The sequence below is a fragment of the Bos indicus genome, chromosome 18, assembly GCF_029378745.1.
Source record: "Bos indicus isolate NIAB-ARS_2022 breed Sahiwal x Tharparkar chromosome 18, NIAB-ARS_B.indTharparkar_mat_pri_1.0, whole genome shotgun sequence".
NCBI lineage: Eukaryota > Metazoa > Chordata > Mammalia > Artiodactyla > Bovidae > Bos > Bos indicus.
This window is the reverse complement of record NC_091777.1, coordinates 40803496-40820407: the sequence shown is the minus strand read 5'-3', so window position 1 is coordinate 40820407 and position 16912 is coordinate 40803496. Positions and strand designations below refer to the sequence as shown.

Here is a 16912-nt window from a genome sequence, read left to right as displayed (position 1 = left end):
TCCTCTGTAGGAGGTCCCTTTGCCTGCCTGGCTCCAGCTCAGCCCTCTGGCCTTATCTTAAGGTCAGGTCCCCAGGGAAACCTGCTCCACCTCCAGACCTACCAGCTTCCCCTGGTAGGTGCTGTTTCCCACCCCTGCCACCCCATTCTGCAGCCCCCAAAATAACCGTTCCCACCACTTGCTGTCTGTCACACCCGCTAGAGCTTCTCATGGGTGGGGACGAGGACGTCTGTGGTGATCACACCCTAGTAACAGCACTGCTGACTTCTTGGTCGTGGAGGTCCAGGGCAGAGGGAAAGAGCACATATTTTGAGAGGGAGGTGTTAAAACTGTAAAGTTGGTGACACACCACATTTCTCAGGACTTTGAGTTTCCTCACTTTCAATCCATGATCCTTGAGCAAGAGCTGTTAGGGTAACCCAGCTACCATCAAAAAACAAGACTTCTGGGAGATGCTTAACTTGTAGAAACATATGCAGCACCCACATAATAGACTCACACACAGAAAGGACACAGATCCTAAATTCATAGCCCTGCGAGTTATCAGACAGCAAATGCAAATCATGTTTCCAGTTCCCAGGCCATGGTGTCCCATCTTCTGTGGGCTAGGCATCAAACAACACTTTAGGCTCAAATCATGTTGTCACATCTCCTGCAGGGACAGGCCCTCCTCCCTCAGAAGGTCATGCTCACAGGGCCGGAACTTATCATGGCCTCTCCTGCACACAGAGGAGCTGACTGGTGTTTCAGGTGGCAAGCTGGAAAATGGTGAACAAGCCCTGATTGGTAGTGTGGTCTAAATATTCACACCATGGCTGGTCTCGAGTTGCTGACCTGAATGGTATAGTGAAGCTGGAAGAGAGGCACACGTCAACTCTCCCGGGCTGGGGAGCCCCTCCAGCACACCTCAGGCTTAGGGCCTGTGTTGTTGTGAACAGCACCACAGTCACACACTTTCTGGGGAGGCAGAGGGCAACTGAGGATGCTTTCCATCTCACAGCACTGCAGGGCAAGCTTCCACTGAATGGGAGGGCAGGGCCATAGGCAGCTCCATCTGCAACATCATTTCTCTCCCCTTTCTTCTGGCAGAGGATGCATGTTAATCTGTATAGATTAAATAAAACTACCATGAACACACTGTTTTTTCCACATCCTTTGTGGCTGAACCTGCAAGTCAAGAGTAAGTTGGACCTTGAGTTCGAGTTTCCTGATTGATTACTGAGCTTCTTGAGCTCAGCACCCTCTCGGGCCGGGTCACCTGCCCAAGCCACACCTGCTCCCCCTCACACCGGGGCTCCAGCGTGTGAAGCTGGAAAGGGCAGAGGAGCGCTGGTCACACACAGTGCATGTCACAGCTGAGTGCATCTGGCCGAGTAGACGAAGGGCAGGCCCGATGACACGGGGCATCGCTGCTGCCTGGGATGCCTGCCAGCGTGGAAGGTGTGGAGCCTCTGGGTCGCAGGACACAGTTCTGCTCTGCTGTGGACAAGCTGTGGCAGTGGTTGGTGGGGTATTGTCTGGGCCGGAGGGGGTCATGGCCAGCGTCACAGCTGCTGTGTGTCAACCCTTATCCATCATCAAGCCACACTCTTGGCTTTTTTTTTTTTTTGGTCAGACAGGAACTACTTAACTGAACACTTACGTGCAACTTAATGTTCTAGATTACACTGAGGAAACAATGGTTATAATGGCAAACAAGACAGGCAAAGTCCAGGTGTTCACGGGACTCATATTCTAGTGGAAGAAGATGACAATAAATAATGGCAAGATTGTTAGATACTAAGAAATGCTACAGAAAATATAAGATGGAATCATACGAGAGGGGCTGGCGTGGGGCTGCTCAGAGGAGGCCGCTCTGACAAAGGCCAGTTGTGGAGAGCTGAGTACAGAGGGGCTGCCTGTGGTTGCAAGTCCAGGCGAAGAGCGTCCCAGGCTGAGTGACAGGTGCCAACACAGAGTAGGGCTATGCAGAGAAGGCATGGGGGTGGGACACTGGGGAGGTGGGCTAGGCCAGGGCTGGAGAGGGCCCCGATGACCTTGGTCAGAAGCTGGCTTTAATTCAAAGAGCACTGGGAAGTCTACCTGCAGGTTTTGAGCAGAAGGGCGATAAGATCTGAGTCATGCTTCACAAAGGTCATGTAGGCTGTGGCGGGGCCCCATGTGGAGGCGGTGGCGGGGGGTGGCGGTAGGGAGGGGCTGTGGCTGTTGGTTGAGATGAGAGCAGGTGCAAGCAGGGAGATAGCAAGGAGGGCTGGAAGGAGGGCCCTTTATGGAAGCACTTTATGGAAGACTGGTTTCGGGGGCATGATTGCGAGAGAGGATGATGCTGGGTTTCTGGCTTAAGTAATGGGAGAACCATGAGGCCATTCACTGCCATATCAGGCGGGGGTGGGCTGGGGGGCCATGAGATCTGCAGGTGGAGCTTTCAACGTGCACGTGCGTTCATTCCCTCATGGAGCACCTGTTAGGGTTCCGACAGTGCTTCTACATCACTGGGGGGACAGCAGAGATCAGTACAAAGCTGTCCTTCAGAAGTTCACACTGGAGCAGGGCTGGGAGGCAGACAATACAGGTACAGACTTGCGTCTGGGGTTAGGAGGCAGCTAGGCTGCCAATATGATTTTGAGAGTCAAGTGTATTTGAAATTGTGGATGAGACCAGCTACAGAGCAAATGCAGAAGAGTCCAAAGCTGGAGTTCAGGGCTTAACAAACATTTGTACATTTGGAACAGGACAAGAAACCATGAAAGAACACTTGAGAAGGTGTGGCCAGAGAGGCAGGAGGAAAGTCAGGGAGTGTGGGGCTTCGGAGGTGTTTCGAGAGGCAGGGAATGGTTAGTCATGACAAAAGTGGATGAGAGATGAACTAAGAGAGAACTGACTACTGATTTTGGAAGGCTATAGTTCATTTGAGTGGGAGCTGTTTAGTGGAGTGGTGGGGCCAAAAGTGATAGAATGTTTTCCTTTCATCCCATTTCACCCTATTCCGCCCACCCCTTGCAGCCAGTCCTGCTCACTAGAGTGTGCCACGTCTCCTGATCCACGCAGCTATGGTATCTAGTGAGAATCTCTGGCTGAGTCCTTCCTTCCTCCATTTCCTTCCCGCAGCCAGGAGCTGTCTGAAGGACCGGGTCAGCAAATGTTTTCTGTGAAAGGTAGACAAAGTGGGCAGAGCAGGACTGTGCTCCTGAGAACTGCCTCCGATGGCTGGACCCTCTTTGGGCAGAGCTGACCAGGACACAGCATGGCTGAGCCGTGCTTGGGGCCTTGTCCACTGCGGACCCCGCTGGGGATAACAGAACCAACACTCCCATCTCTGTGTCTGTCTACTTAGCAGTGCTTGTCCTTCACAGCTCAGGAAAAATTACCAAGAATGTTACTGACTCTAATTTTAATTTGTCTAGCACTCTTGTTAATGATGTCTATTTAAGACATCCATTAAAGGCCCATGAGGTTAATTAAATGGACAATTCCAATACAGTTCTATTAGAACCCCCTCTATTAAATTAATATTATAGACATTTAACAGATGTCTTAATTAGACATTATAGTTAAGAAATGCAAACTAAATTAGAACTAAAGCCATTGTCCAGAAAGCAAGCTTTTTACCATAATTTATGGCTTTTGGGGGGAATGCTCATGTTTACTCTTCAGAACCTGAGAGATCAGTCATTTGACAATCTTTTCCAGCATTCAGAAAGCACCATCCCGAGAGGCCCAAATCTTAAATCACAGTCCAGATGTCAGAGCTGGAAAAGACTTCAGATACCATCTGGAGTCCAGCCTCCTCAAACATCAACGATCGGAGGAACCAGCTGGGGTCTTAGAGAAACAGAAAGCTGTCTGGGCTCCACCCATGGAGTCTGATCGCAGCCCAGGATCTGGCTGCTTTTAACACATATCCTGCAGATTCTCGCACAGGTAGTGCCAGAATCCCACTTCAGGAAGCCCTGATCTAGTCTCAAGGCCACACTTGACAGATGGTGACACTGAGGCCTTGGAAGACCAGAACTGGGTGACCAGATCAGTACAATTCCACAGCCTGCCCCAATGCGGTAGAACTTTCTAGCATCTCCCGCCATCTCTCCCCTCCCGCTGGGCATCTCCTGAGTTTGGTAGCCATAGCCCCACAGCCTTTCCTGTCTCTCCCCTGCTGGCCCCAGGCCCTCTGGGCAGGTGATTTCCTGGGTCCTCCACGTTGGCCCTGCAGGCCCCTACCGAGCCTGTGTGACCGCGCTCTTAAACATCCCACAACTGCCTGGATCCAGAGCCACCTCCAGGGAGCCTCCCTTGCCCACCCTGCCCACCTGTGTGTTCATTTCCTTTCCCAACCAGACTCTGCCTGGCCCCAACAAGAGGGCTTGGGAAGAGGAGCTGTTTGCAGAAATATAAGAGAAGCTGGAACCTTCTGAGCTCCTGGTATTGGAGAGAGCAGCTGAATTGAAGTTCCATGAGCAAATTCTGGAATCCTGTGGTGATGGGAGCTCAGGGTCCAGCAGGTGGGTTGGATGAACTGGCTAATGGTCTGAGCACACCATAGACAGGTGTGGGAAGGCTTGGCCAGGCCAGTATCTGAGGATGTGGGTCAGGGTGCAGGGCACAACTAGTCTGTCCCACCTGGGACACCTCCATGGCTGTTATGGACTGAATCATGTTCCCTCCAGATTCCTCTGTTGAAGCCCTGGGCCTTTAAGGAGGTAATTAAAGTTAAATAAGCTTAGGAAGGTGGGGCTTTAATTCCATAAGACTGGTGTCTTTATAAGAGGAAGAGACATCAGCGATCTCCTCTCACCTCTCCCCGAGTGCACACAGGTGGTCATCTGAGGACACAGTGATGTGGCCAAGAAGCAAGCTCTTACCAAACAACAACCCTGATGGCCCCTTAATCTTGGATGTCCAGCCTCCAGAACAATGAGAAAAAGAAATGTCTGTTGATTAAGCTGACTCCCTGCAGTACTGTTACGGCAGGCTGGGCTAATAAGGCATGGCCCACGCTGCCCCTCTCACCCTCCAGGTGCTTCATCCTTTTCCTGCCCTAGAGGCGCTGGCCTGTCCTCTGCAGGCCCTGCACTGTGGCTGTGTCTTTCTCAGAACTGGCCCTAGGGGATATAAAGGGCCTGGGGCCCGCTCGCTCTTGGGGGGGACAGTGGGTCACTGTACCCACATCTCCTGTCTCGTCCCATGGTGTTAACTCTTCTGTTGCTTCACAGGCCTCTCTTGGGGCACAGGGTTCTCCCCTGCATGAAGGCTTATACACAAGGCAAATTTCACTGTGTCTCACAGTAGCCTACGTGTCCAAGGCCCCAGCTCTGCTGGCGCTCTGCTCCCTGGGCAGTGGAGATGGGAGAGACTGGTCTGCAAGTACTACACCGCTCTCCAAGACAAGCCCTGTGCTGCAGCCATGGGGACATGGCCAGCCCCATGCACCTGCCTGCTCAGTGTTTAGAACAGTTTCATCGGGATCGCTCACTCACAGTCAGCGCCCAGCCCGGCCTGGGCCCTCCTCACCGCCTCCTCTGCCTTTGAGGACGGCGTGGTCCTTGGGGCACAGGGCCTCATGGCCCCTAGGGACAAAAGGGTCTCCCAGAAACAGGCAGCCCAGCAGCGGCTTTGTGGCAGGTGAGCGTTCTCACCAAGTCTCCTTGGGGAGGGGGAGAGAAGTCTACAAACTAAACAGCCACTCACATGGAAACTTGAGTCTGAGCCAAATGAAAAACAGATTTCACATGGCAATTGGTTCCAACAACTTTTCTGGAAAGCAACTGTATATTTATACAACATTGGCCGCCTTTTACATTGCAGAGGGGTGGGTAAGAGCAGTGGGATTTAGAAGTGATAGCACCTATGCTGTCACCAGTGTGGCACTTTCAGACAGCCGGAAGAACAGAAGCCGTATTATGGGAAAGACAAGAGATCCCCTCAGGAAGCGGGAACCCAGGTAATGAAGGATGCATTCTCGAAGTCTCTTCCCATCCTAAAACGTGTGACTCTGGAGCTAGACTATAGGGTTCAAATCCCAGCTTGACCCCTCTCAGGTGGTGAGGCCCCAGGCAAGAAAGTGCTCTGACTCTGATGTCCTTGTGGCCACACCCAATGGCTGTCACTGGGTCAGGATGCCCTGTCTGAGGTGGTGCTGGGAACTGTGCTCCAAACCACAGGCAACGGTGGCTAGACTGCGGAGAACACCCCAGGAGACCCAGACCCTCCTGCTAAGTGAGGGACAGCAGAGAGGGAAGCGGGGTCGAGCTGCCAGGCGGGTATGACCGTGGGAGACTCTCGGTGGGCTCAGCCTTCAGGAGGCACAGCTAGGCCTTCTCGCTGTTCTCCAGCTGATGTGAAATCAGTGTTTACACCCCCCTTGCCGTGTTTCTTGTCCCGTGTAGAGTCTGAGTGGGAAATGCTGAGAAAGCAAAGCTCTGGCATTGCTGCTTCTCTTGGTGTGGAAGCAAAAAGCACGTGAATTTGCCACCAGTTTGTCATCAGGAGTGCTCTGCCTTCACCTTGCTGACTGGCAAACACCTGCTGCTCAAAGGAAAGGGGTGATAGGGCCTGCTAAGCCACATGGCTTTTTTAATAGCAGACCTGGAAGGCTGGTCCCCACCCTGTTCTCATTCGGTGGGTTTGTACTCAGGCCTGCATAGAAGGGCCCCACCTACTGGCCCACGGGCACACTGCCCACAGGCCTAGGGTCAGCCTGGAGAGCCATGCTTTTTGGCAGCAGAAATGGAACCAAGTCACCTAAGGCGGCACCGTTGGGGACTCAGGCTTTCCTAGCAGGTTAGACCTTGGGAAAGGCTGTAGTCTTATTTTCCCTTCAGTCCACCTTCCTCTGGAGCCTAATAGACTCAGGAATTGAGAACATTCCATAGGCTTAAGCTCCCTGTACTGGAACTTTCTTCTGCTTTCTAGAAACAGCAAAGTAAACCTTGGTTAGGTCACAGAGCTTCACAGAAGGCATGATTTAAAGTGACGCATCGAAGATGCAGGCACCTCTGAACTAGTGAGACCGGGGCCTCATGGCACCCAGAGCAAAAGTAAAGGCACAAGCCAGGGAGAGCCTCAGGCCTCTCTTCCCTTCCGTCCCGGCTGTGCTGCAGGAATCACTCCTGTGGCCTGTTCCCGCCCACACGCGTATTTTATTATCACACAAACTACTGATTTATCAAACAACATTCTGAAAACACAGAAAAGTATGAAAAAGAAAAACCAAATAAACTATTTAGGTCAACTTGTGTTAATCCTGGTGCTTTCTGCCGATCTCTTCTCTCCATGGGAGTAATATAAAAACAAGAGCATCTACAAAGACACATCCCTCTGGTCCCTGCATTCTGTGCTCAGTACAGTGTGCTTCTTCCCAGACGACTAAGTGTCCTTAACGCTGATTTAAACTGGCTGGAAGTGGTCTACAACCAGAACTGGCCTGACCATCTCTTTCCTGAAAGGTGGATGTTTCCAGTCTTTGGCTGGCATAAATAATCCCCTTAGGCAGCAACAGCTCACAGGTCAATTGTTCCCTTGGCTTTGAACTTTTTTGCAGACCGCTCACTTGACCGCAGCTGGAATTTGCTACCGTAAATGTAGGAAATGAAGCCATCGATCTCCACGGTGAACACACAGTTTAGCTTGGGGATAACTGAAAAAAAGTAAGAGAAAAAGGATAAGGAAAAAATCCTGGCAGTTAGTTCACTTTTACAGAAACTATCATTCCCAAGATGCTTGTATTAGAAAATAAACAAAGCTACTAGGGAAGACATTAGGAAATGGAGGAACCCACAAAGTTAACAATACCAGGATGAAGGTGATGATTCTACCAGAAGGCCCATTTACTCACATTTTAAATATAACTCAACACCTAGTTTTCAGGGTGAAAGGCTATGAACCAAACTCCCAGAATCAAAAACTCCCAGAAAAACTGCCACAAACAGGTCTTACCACATAACCTGCAGACAGACTCATGGCTTTATGCTTCCTGGGGAAACCTGTACACCACTTTCTGAGGTTTAAAATGAGAGCAGAGGAAGATTTAGGGAAATGGAAGCAAGCCGCAAGAAATCCAAGGGTCAAAAATTAAAGGAACAACCCCCACTGTGGTTTTGAAATCTCTGGATTCGTGGGCAAGGCAGGGGTGTGGGAATCCTGACAGACCAGGTGCTCCTCTGCCAGAGCGGTGAGCACAACAGGCAGATGAGCAGGGACTCACTTCCCTGGATCCCAGGGCGCGGGCTCTGGGAACTCCAGGGGCAGGCGCTGCCTTGGCTTCCTCCCTTCTAGCTCTCTGGCTACAATCCTCTGGGAGGCAGCAGCCTTTGGGCAGGTGGAGGGTCCCAGTCCTGGAAACAGACCCAGGTGTCTGGAGGCAAAGCCAAGCAACCCTTCCTTCCCTTGATCATATCTGGCCACGGCTGGGCTGACAAGTGTCTCATGGAGAGCCTTGGGTGCCAGGATGGTCTCTCCAGGCTTGAGATGTAAGACAGGCAGGGATCTGCTGACTCGAAAGGCCAAACTACCTTTAGAGCCCTTAGGAAAGGGCTGATGAGTTGGCTGTGGTGGCCCTAGCCACGGCCATCCAGTCACATACCTTTCAGGCGGTCTTCTTTAGTGATGATTTTGAAAACATGCTTTGTTTCTTGTAGAAGGATCCCTGTAACACCCACATAGGAGGGGCACTTGGATTTTGTAACTGCAAAGGAAAAGGGCAGTTCAGGGCTCAGGCCTCTGTGCTATTAGCGGAGCCACAGGCAGCCAGGCCTGTCGGGGATGAGGGCTCTGTTCTCAACCTTGAGCCAGCAGAGGAAGAAAGGGCACCAGGCGGGGCATGGTGAGGGGCAGCACTCCCGTCCTAAGTGCTGGCTACTCTGCTGGGCATGGACAAACCCAGGTTTCCCAGTCCCTTACTGGGGGCATTACAGCCTCTGTGCTGCTCTGATAAGGTGTCCTTCAGAGGGCCTGCTGCCACAGGGGTCCTAGGCAGGATTCTGGAGCCAAGAGGTCACACATGTATCCAATACCACCAAGACCCACAGTTGGGTTGCTCTGGCAAGGCCAAGTCTCACTTACAGGACCTGAATGAACACCTGTTCACCATGGTCTTCCTGTAACCTCCTACACTCTGGCCAGAATGGGCAGCCTCTACAGGTCACCCAGCAGTGAGCTGCCACCACAGCAGCAGGCCCCTCACCTCCTGCAACCCATCTCCCGTGTAGCCAGCACATGGTCACGGAACACCTGCTGTGTCTGGCACTGTCCTAGGCAGGTGCTGGGCACAGTAGTGAAAAGGGCAGGCCTGGGTCCTGCTCTCAGGGAGCTGTTGTTCTAATGCGGGAGGGGTAACGAATACAGACAACTGTATTTTCTGAAGTGGTAAGTGCTACGAAAAAAAAAACAAGGGCCGGGTAATGGGGGAGAGGGGTCACCTTTAGTAATGGTAGACCCCTGGGAAGTGAGATCTGAACAGAGACCCAAATAACGAGAAAGAATCAGTCTGTGAGCACAAAGAACTCCTGGGCAGAGGGAAGAAGCAAATGCTAAGACCCTGAGGCAGGGCCAGGCCTGGTGAGAAGCAGAAAGCTGGCCAGTGTGGTTAGACCTGCTGCCCAAGGAGACTGGACAGGCTGTTTGGACCACAGTAAAGAGGCCGAAGGGACAGAACTTTTTCAGTTAAAAAAATCCTCCCTCTGGCTGCCTGGTCAGGGGAGGAGCAGTGTGCTGGTAGGAAGAGGGTTAGGCGGCTTTGCAATAATCCAGGGGAGGAGCAGTGGCTTAGATTTGGATGTTAGGGTGTGCTCATGCCTTGGAGGTGGGGATGAGGAAGGAGATGTGGATGCCTCCTAGGCTTTCGGCCTGAACCACCAGAGTGAACAGTGCACTATTAACTGTGGCCCTCAGCAGTACTCAGTGGTATCACTGACACTGATCTCAGTGGCAACTGAGACGACAAAGACCAGGGGAAGGGCTGATCTGAGGAGAGACCCAGGGTTATGTTTCAGATGTGTAAAGTTTACAGTGACTACTGCCCAGCTGGGTGGCTATATCCAGCAGACAGTTGAATTCAAAGAGTTCAATGGTAAGGTCTGTGTTGGAGATGACAACTTGGGGACTGCTGGCCCAGAGCTGACATTTAAAACCATGGGACCGTTCAAGGTAGCAGGCTGTGTGCGGATACCAGCAGGGGTCTGTGTGTGGAGAAGGCACACAGAGACCATTTAAGAGCATCCAACAAGTGGCCAGAATGGACTAAGACGGCTATAGTCATCTCCTGTCCTAAGTGCTGGTGATGTGGGGGTCTCAGCAGTGAAAGAAATGGCACTGAAGGATCTTGGGCACCCGGATGATGTGTTTGTTGGGCAAATTACCTGAAACAATAGCGCCGTGAAGGTCTGCCTTTAGAAGCTTGGCCTGGATCATCTGTGGCTGCCTAAGAGGTAAACAGAAGCCTTCAATGTATACCATAATGATAAATTCTGAGAGAAGTAAACAGGTCTACTGCAGGGAGCTGCCCGTGAGAACGGGGTCCTTTGTCTGAAGGACACAGCTCTGGGAGCTGCCTCAGTCCTTGAGGGTTTGCTTGCAAACATAGCTCTCTGTCCCGCCACCCCAGAGATTAGGTGATTATTTACTGCAGACACCTGGAGTTCTGGGCAAACTTCTCACGCACAGGGAAATGTTATCTGGTGTAAGAAATAATAACAGGGTGCCATTCCCATGTTCTCAAGATTTCTTGTGACTTTTTGTAAGATGTATAGGTCAACCAAGAAAAAATGTTAACTGTCTTGTCTTTCTCACGCTCTCCTGTATCAATATAAGATGCTGAATAAAGTCGTGGTCAGACCGCTTCCCTTTGTGGAGACGTGTCTGAACCTCTCAACCCCATCTTTGTTGTAGAATTCTTTTGCTGTAGTTTTCCTTCTCAGCCGCGCCATGCACGTTCTCGGGACCTGATCGACTTTGCCGGCTGGCACCGGCAGTCTCCAGACTTCTGCAGCCAGGCGATGCTAATAGCAGGGTCCCTTAGGTTCTGCTTCAAAGGGCAAGGCTTCAGAATTGTGACTCACGTGTCTGGTTTGAGGCCGTTGCATAGATCCCGGATGTACTGTTTCCAGAGTTCATGTAGAGGGAGAAAAAGACTGTATCTGTGGCAAATTCAGATAGAGGTAAAAAGTTAGGCCATGTGACATTTATAATATATGACAATATAACATCCCAAGAGCACAGAGCTTGGCTTGATGCCAAGGACAATGACCTGCATCATTGGGGCCTGGGTGCAAATCCTAGTTCTACTTCCTATAACCGCACTGAAATCCAGTACTTTCACCTCTCAAATCTTAGTTTCCTCTCCAGTAGAACACTCTCAAGGCTAAGTTTTTGCTAATGAGAAGAGAAAGACGTTGCCTTCCTTTGCCCCTTCATCTTTCCTGCTGATTAGATGCAGCCGTGACGGCTGGCACTCAAGCAGACACCTTAGATAAAGCTGGTGCAGCAGCAAGGATGCACCCAAGGCTGCACTCTGGGGTGTCTGATGGCTGTGGAACTGCCTGCTGCACCAGCCCAGGACGGTATTCAACTGGACTTTTCACAAGAGAAAAGTCTTACTTACTACTGGCTTATTATTTAAGTAACTGTTGTTTTGAGGTTTTCTGTTATAGGAAGCTGACCCCAATAAGTCCTCAGTAAACAGGAGTGGCTGGTTGTCATAAGTCCATGTGCAAGGTGATAGGGTCTGCCTGGAGGGTGAGAAGTGGTGGGGTGCCGGGGAGGAAGCAGGTGAGGGGACCCCGAATGGGCCTTCCTGATGCTTCACGAGGAATCCGCTTAACGAAGCCACTGGTTAGAGCAAATGAGAACCTCAGGCTGAAACCCAAAGTGGACTCCATCGGTAGGGACACGGGCGAGGCACACCAGGGGCAGGCAGCAGTCCCTTCCTCCTCCCCAAACCCAGCTGATTTTGTGAGGGGGCCATGAACAAAGCGACAGATTCTGTCTTGTGGGATGTGGGAGGCTATTTGGCTACAGATCTTGGAACCAAAGCATATGAACAGTCTTAAGACATGCAAATGCAGAACTGTAGCCAAGGAGGGATGGAGTGTCAGCTGGAGGGAGGAACGTGTCCTCCCACAGAGAGTGATGTCTCTCTCAGAAACTTCTGAAACACATGGGCAGCACGTTCTTTGGCAATAAAACCCCAATGGGTGACTGTCTAGTGCTATTAAAAGCTACAGAGAGATACATGTTAAGAAGTATCAGTTCCTTTTGTTCTAAGAAAACTGTCGCCCTGTTGTCATGGGCGACAGACTCACTTTTGGCACTGGCCTTATTAGTTAAGGATAGGACAGAAGCGAAATTCAAAAAGGTCTGAATTGGTAAAGGAAGGCTGCCCCCTTGTGGCAGAAATGGGAAAGGCTCTCTTAGCTTAGGCGGAGCAGGGGCTGCCTAGCTTCCCAAAGTGAAGTTGCTCAGCTGTGCCAGACTCTGCAACCCTACGGACTGTAGCCCACCAGGCTCCTCCGTCCGTAGGATTTTCCAGCGAGAATACTGGAGTGGGTTGCCATTTCCTTCTCCAGGGGATCTTCCCGACCCATGGATCGAATCCGGGCCTCCCGTGTTGCAGGCAGACTCTTTACGGTCTGAGCCACCAGGGAATCCCCTAGCTTTCCAAATCCGTACTCAGTACTAGGAAGATTACGCTGCTGGCATGGAAAGGTAGGAAAAGCTCGCCATACCTCTGCTGCTCTGGTTTAATGTCAAAGAGCCGCAGCTCCCTCCTCTGCTTGGCAGAAAGGCCTTTAGATTTCTTTCTCTTCTCCTTTTGCTTCCGGTGAGTGAAGTACTCCAGGACAACGGCCTTGCGTTGCAGGTGGTCCTCTAGGGCTTGCTGGCTCATGCGGGGCATGCTCCGCTTCAGGAAGGCCCTCACAAAGGCCTCGGCCCGCTGCGCTCCCGAGTGCTGCTTGGGAACAAGACGGGGCGGTGCTGCTCTGGCTGGGGCCACCCAGGGCCCTGGGCCCTCCCACACACCACCGCAACAGCAGGTGGCCACCTTTGCCAACCCACCTATCTACCCACTGAGGCCCACACAGCCTCTTGTTGGCCGAGTGTCCACCAAACCAGCTGGCCAGAAGTGAAAGCCACATTTAAATGTCAATTTGTGACTGCCACACAGATCAATCACCTCAGACTCCAACTTCCTATTCTACTTCTTTGAGGTTAGTTAAGAACAAAAACAAAAGCCACAGCAAAAACCCAAATGGACAAAAACATTGTTATTTGGAAGAAAAGACTTCTCTCATCCTTGGAAGGGAGGAAAGCTTGAGAAACAATAAGGCAACAGTATTTAATCAATCATGATCAAATGAAGGCAAGTGATGGCCTCGAAGGAAATGATCCTAACACTAGGAAAAAACAGCATCATCAAGAACTCCAGGTTGGGCCCAGCTGCAGCAATTTTGACACTGGCCATATCATTAATACTCTATATTGAGTCTTCAGCCTTGCAGACGTGGCTTGGTACTCTCCTAGTTGGTTCTGGCATTGCATGAAGGAAGAAACTGTCAGCCCTGCACGTTCACGCTTCTCCACACAGAGCAGAGCATCATGTGGCTGTGACTGAACACCTGCGCTTAGAGAGAGCTTCTGGGCAAGTAACTGTCATGACTGCATGTAATTCTTGAAAGAACATGCACTGCTGTCTCTCAGGTTGAAGTTCCACCAGTCTCTTCCTCATTCCAGTGCCTTTGCCCAGATGTGTGCCACAGCCCCAGGGAGCACTGAGGTTCTACTGAGGCTCGCCCTCTTGGCAGGGCCTTTCCTGGACTTCTGTTGCACTAACTGGGCTGCAAACACCTTGGAGCTCATGTGTTGATAGTAATCAAGCTCTCATTTCATGGAGCAGACATGGGCTTGGGGATGGGTGGGAGATGGGGATAAATGTGATACACACAATCTTCAAGGTTCCCCATAGTAAGGAGGGCAGTCAGCTTCAGCTCTGTGCTTTTAAATGCTAAGTAAAAATTCACTATCATCGCTATTATTATTGTGAGAGGACATCTGATTCTTTAAACACCTAAGTGGCCCACCTTTCATGCAGAAGCCAAATAAAGGTGTATCAGTTTTTCAAAATCTTGATTCCCTAAGTAACTCCCTCATTATGAGTCACCAGTGAAGCTTCTGCCCAACTGACAAAGTATGTCTGTAGTACCCAGATATGACCCATAAATTATACTTCTGAAATATGATCTGTCTTCCCTCGTCAGGAGTGAAGCGGGCAGAGTAACAAGGTCAAATGACAGTGCTCACCATGACAGGCTTCAGGGGAGCACAGGCTGGTGTCCCCCACATGGTGAGGTGACACACCTCAAGAAGTCCCAGTTTACCAAACCTGACTCTGGGAAAGCAGGCCAGCAGAACAACAGACCTTGATTAAACCTAACATGTCTGCTGGAGACGTGAGGAGTAAACTGTGGGAAAGTTAAGAAGCCGCTGAGCCATCTTTGCCATCACCTCTGTTGCTCCCAGACCCCCTGCCCAAGCACCGTACCTGAACGTCGAGCTCTTTTGCCTCTTTCTGAGAAAAGGCATGGTAGACCACACCTAGGGGGTAAAAAAAACACACACAAACATGGAAAGATCAATCCTGTTGGCTATGGCTGTAAAATCCAAGACTTTTCTAACCAGGAAAAGCACTTTGCTTATCAAGAGACAGAAGATGGGTGGTACAAAGAGCACAGCACCACAGCTTTCTCAGATGTCTAAGGTCCTACCCTCCAGCCACATCCATCCACCCTAGCAGTCCCAGCGGTGTGCTTCAGTGCTTCTCAAACTTGAATGTGTGTCAGAGTCTCTGGAATCTGTTGCTCTAGAACTCTAAGAATGTATCTCATTTAACAGTTATGTGACAGGGCTTTTCAGGATGAGGACAGTTGAAACTATTACATTTTGTTTACTGTTTGATGTTTAAAAAAAGACTTTTCGGCTCCTGCCCGTTGCCGCGGCCCGGATCGGGAAGTGTCAGGTGGGAGCTGGGTTCCCCCGGTCTTCGCCGCTACCGCCACTGACCCCTCCCCCGGACTCCCTATCCAGGACCGGGCCCAGCCGCCATGACGAACGTGTACTCCTTGGATGGGATTCTGGTGTTTGGTTTGCTGTTTGTTTGCACCTGTGCCTACTTCAAGAAAGTACCTCGTCTCAAAACCTGGCTGCTCTCAAGAAAGAAGGGAGTTTGGGGTGTGTTGAAAAAAAAAAAAAAAAAGAAAAGACTTTTCACGTTTTATTATCAATGAAGCTGAGATGTATCATACAACTGATGGTGTCCTAAATTGATAAAATACCATAGAGCTTTCTTTAGGCTCAAAATACATATTGCTCAACATGGTTTCAACCTTCAAAAATTTTCACACTCTTGTTTCTTAATTTCTTCTTCTGAAGAAGACAGGGATTGAAATCTGTTTGTAGAAAGTAACTTGCAGGGTATGGAACCCCATGAATGACTGCAACTGTCACAGGTGACTAGCATTAAACCAAGAAGCCTTTTTTTTTTCTCCTATATCAGACATCTAACAGTTATTGAGCCCTCAATACTTACCATGACCAATTAAAAGCTATGTATATTTTATCTCATACTTTCTGAGTGACCATTTTAAAGGCGTTATTATTCCTATTATATAGTCCCAGGACGCGCCAGTGGTAAAGAATTCGCCTGCCAATGCAGGAGACACAAGAGAAATGGGTTCAATCCCTGGGTTGGGAAGATACCCTGGAGGAGGCAACCCACCCCAGTATTCTCGCCTGGAAAATCCCATGGACAGAGGAACCTGGTGGGCTACAGTCCATGGGGTTGCAAAGAGTCGGAGATGACTAAGCACACACACACATTCCTATTATGCTCTGAGAAAATTGGAAGTTCAAATATGCTGAGACACTTAACTCGATCACGTAGATCGAGAGGCAGAAGCGGAACTTAACATCCAGTTTAACGGTGTCACTCCCCTGCCTATATAAATTGCCTAGGGTGCTTGCTCACCTCCGCTATGCTCAAACTCTCAAAGCCTTGGGTTAGTGGTATTGTTCCCCAGCGCGCTCTCTGCGCTTTACACCAGAAAAGGGTCGTTCACAGAACCGCTGGCTGGTCAGACACCATTATCAGTACCTTCAGTTCAGATCAGTCGCTCAGTCCTGTCCGAGTCTTTGCGACCCCATGGACTGCAGCACAACAGGGTTCCCTGTCCATCACCAACTCCCGGAGCTTGCTCAAACTCATGTCCATTGAGTCGGTGATGCCACCAACCGTTACAAAAGGGGAAACCGGGTTGTAGAGAGGAAAAGGGACCACGCCACTATGGGAGACAGCAGCCAAGTCAGACCAAGGCCTTGGGCCCTCCTCTAGCACCACTCACCAGGGAGCAGGGAGCCCCCCTCCCCCTCCTCCGGCCCAGAGAACCCGACATCAGTTTCTAGTTCAGAGGCTGCGCCAGGCCAATCGGGACTCCGGGCCACAGTTACACTTCTAGAAGGCGGGACAATGCCCACGGCAGTTCCGTCCAGACTCCCCTGCAACCCTGTCACCCACCAATACCGAGGCCTACTCTCCGGCTCTCTAACACCCCACCCCTCTCCAGTTTCGTGGCCCTCAACCCGGCTTACTCGTCATTCTCGGACCGCTTCCGGGGCGCTCTGCTGACGTCTCCTTCAGGCGTCGCTCACTCTTCACCCGTCTCTACTTTCTTCAGCAGCCCTCGACCACTAGAGCCTCTCTCGTCCAAGTTTGTGGCGCAGACGTTCCTTGTGCCCGAAGTCGCGCGGGAAGCAGGTTGTCAGGCGAACGACCTGCTACTCGGAGCTGGAGTCTCGGGTTCCTAGCTCAGGGGTGGCGCCGCCAGTGACGTCACCGACGCGCGCCGATTTAGGATGACGCCTGCGCGTC

The 16912-nt window shown here is 51.0% G+C and overlaps 1 protein-coding gene across 2 annotated transcripts; it reads right to left on the bottom strand.

The window, feature by feature from the left end:
• Positions 1 to 7116: 7116 nt before the first annotated feature.
• POP4 (POP4 homolog, ribonuclease P/MRP subunit) lies at positions 7117 to 16882 on the bottom strand. Of its 2 annotated transcripts, none has more exons than XM_019979976.2 (7): positions 16633 to 16882; positions 14531 to 14583; positions 12717 to 12940; positions 11052 to 11129; positions 10353 to 10414; positions 8579 to 8680; positions 7117 to 7633 (listed from the first exon to the last, which is right to left on the bottom strand). In XM_019979976.2, exons 1-7 carry the CDS (start codon positions 16637 to 16639, stop codon positions 7497 to 7499), a joined length of 663 nt encoding a protein of 220 aa, XP_019835535.1. In that variant the 5' UTR covers positions 16640 to 16882; the 3' UTR covers positions 7117 to 7496. The 2 variants fall into 2 exon arrangements, with proteins under 2 accessions (XP_019835535.1, XP_070626981.1); XM_070770880.1 differs by lacking the exon at positions 16633 to 16882 and adding an exon at positions 16139 to 16576.
• Between the last annotated feature and the right edge of the window lie 30 nt (positions 16883 to 16912).

Bases quoted from the DNA above. Each gene is read 5' to 3' on its own strand.
- POP4 (XM_019979976.2), bottom strand. The intron at 10,415-11,051 runs GTGAGTCACAAT...TTTACCTCTTAG, and splicing joins AACGGCCTCAAACCAGACAC to GCAGCCACAGATGATCCAGG. The intron at 7,634-8,578 runs GTATGTGACTGG...ACTTTTTTTCAG, and splicing joins TAAAGAAGACCGCCTGAAAG to TTATCCCCAAGCTAAACTGT.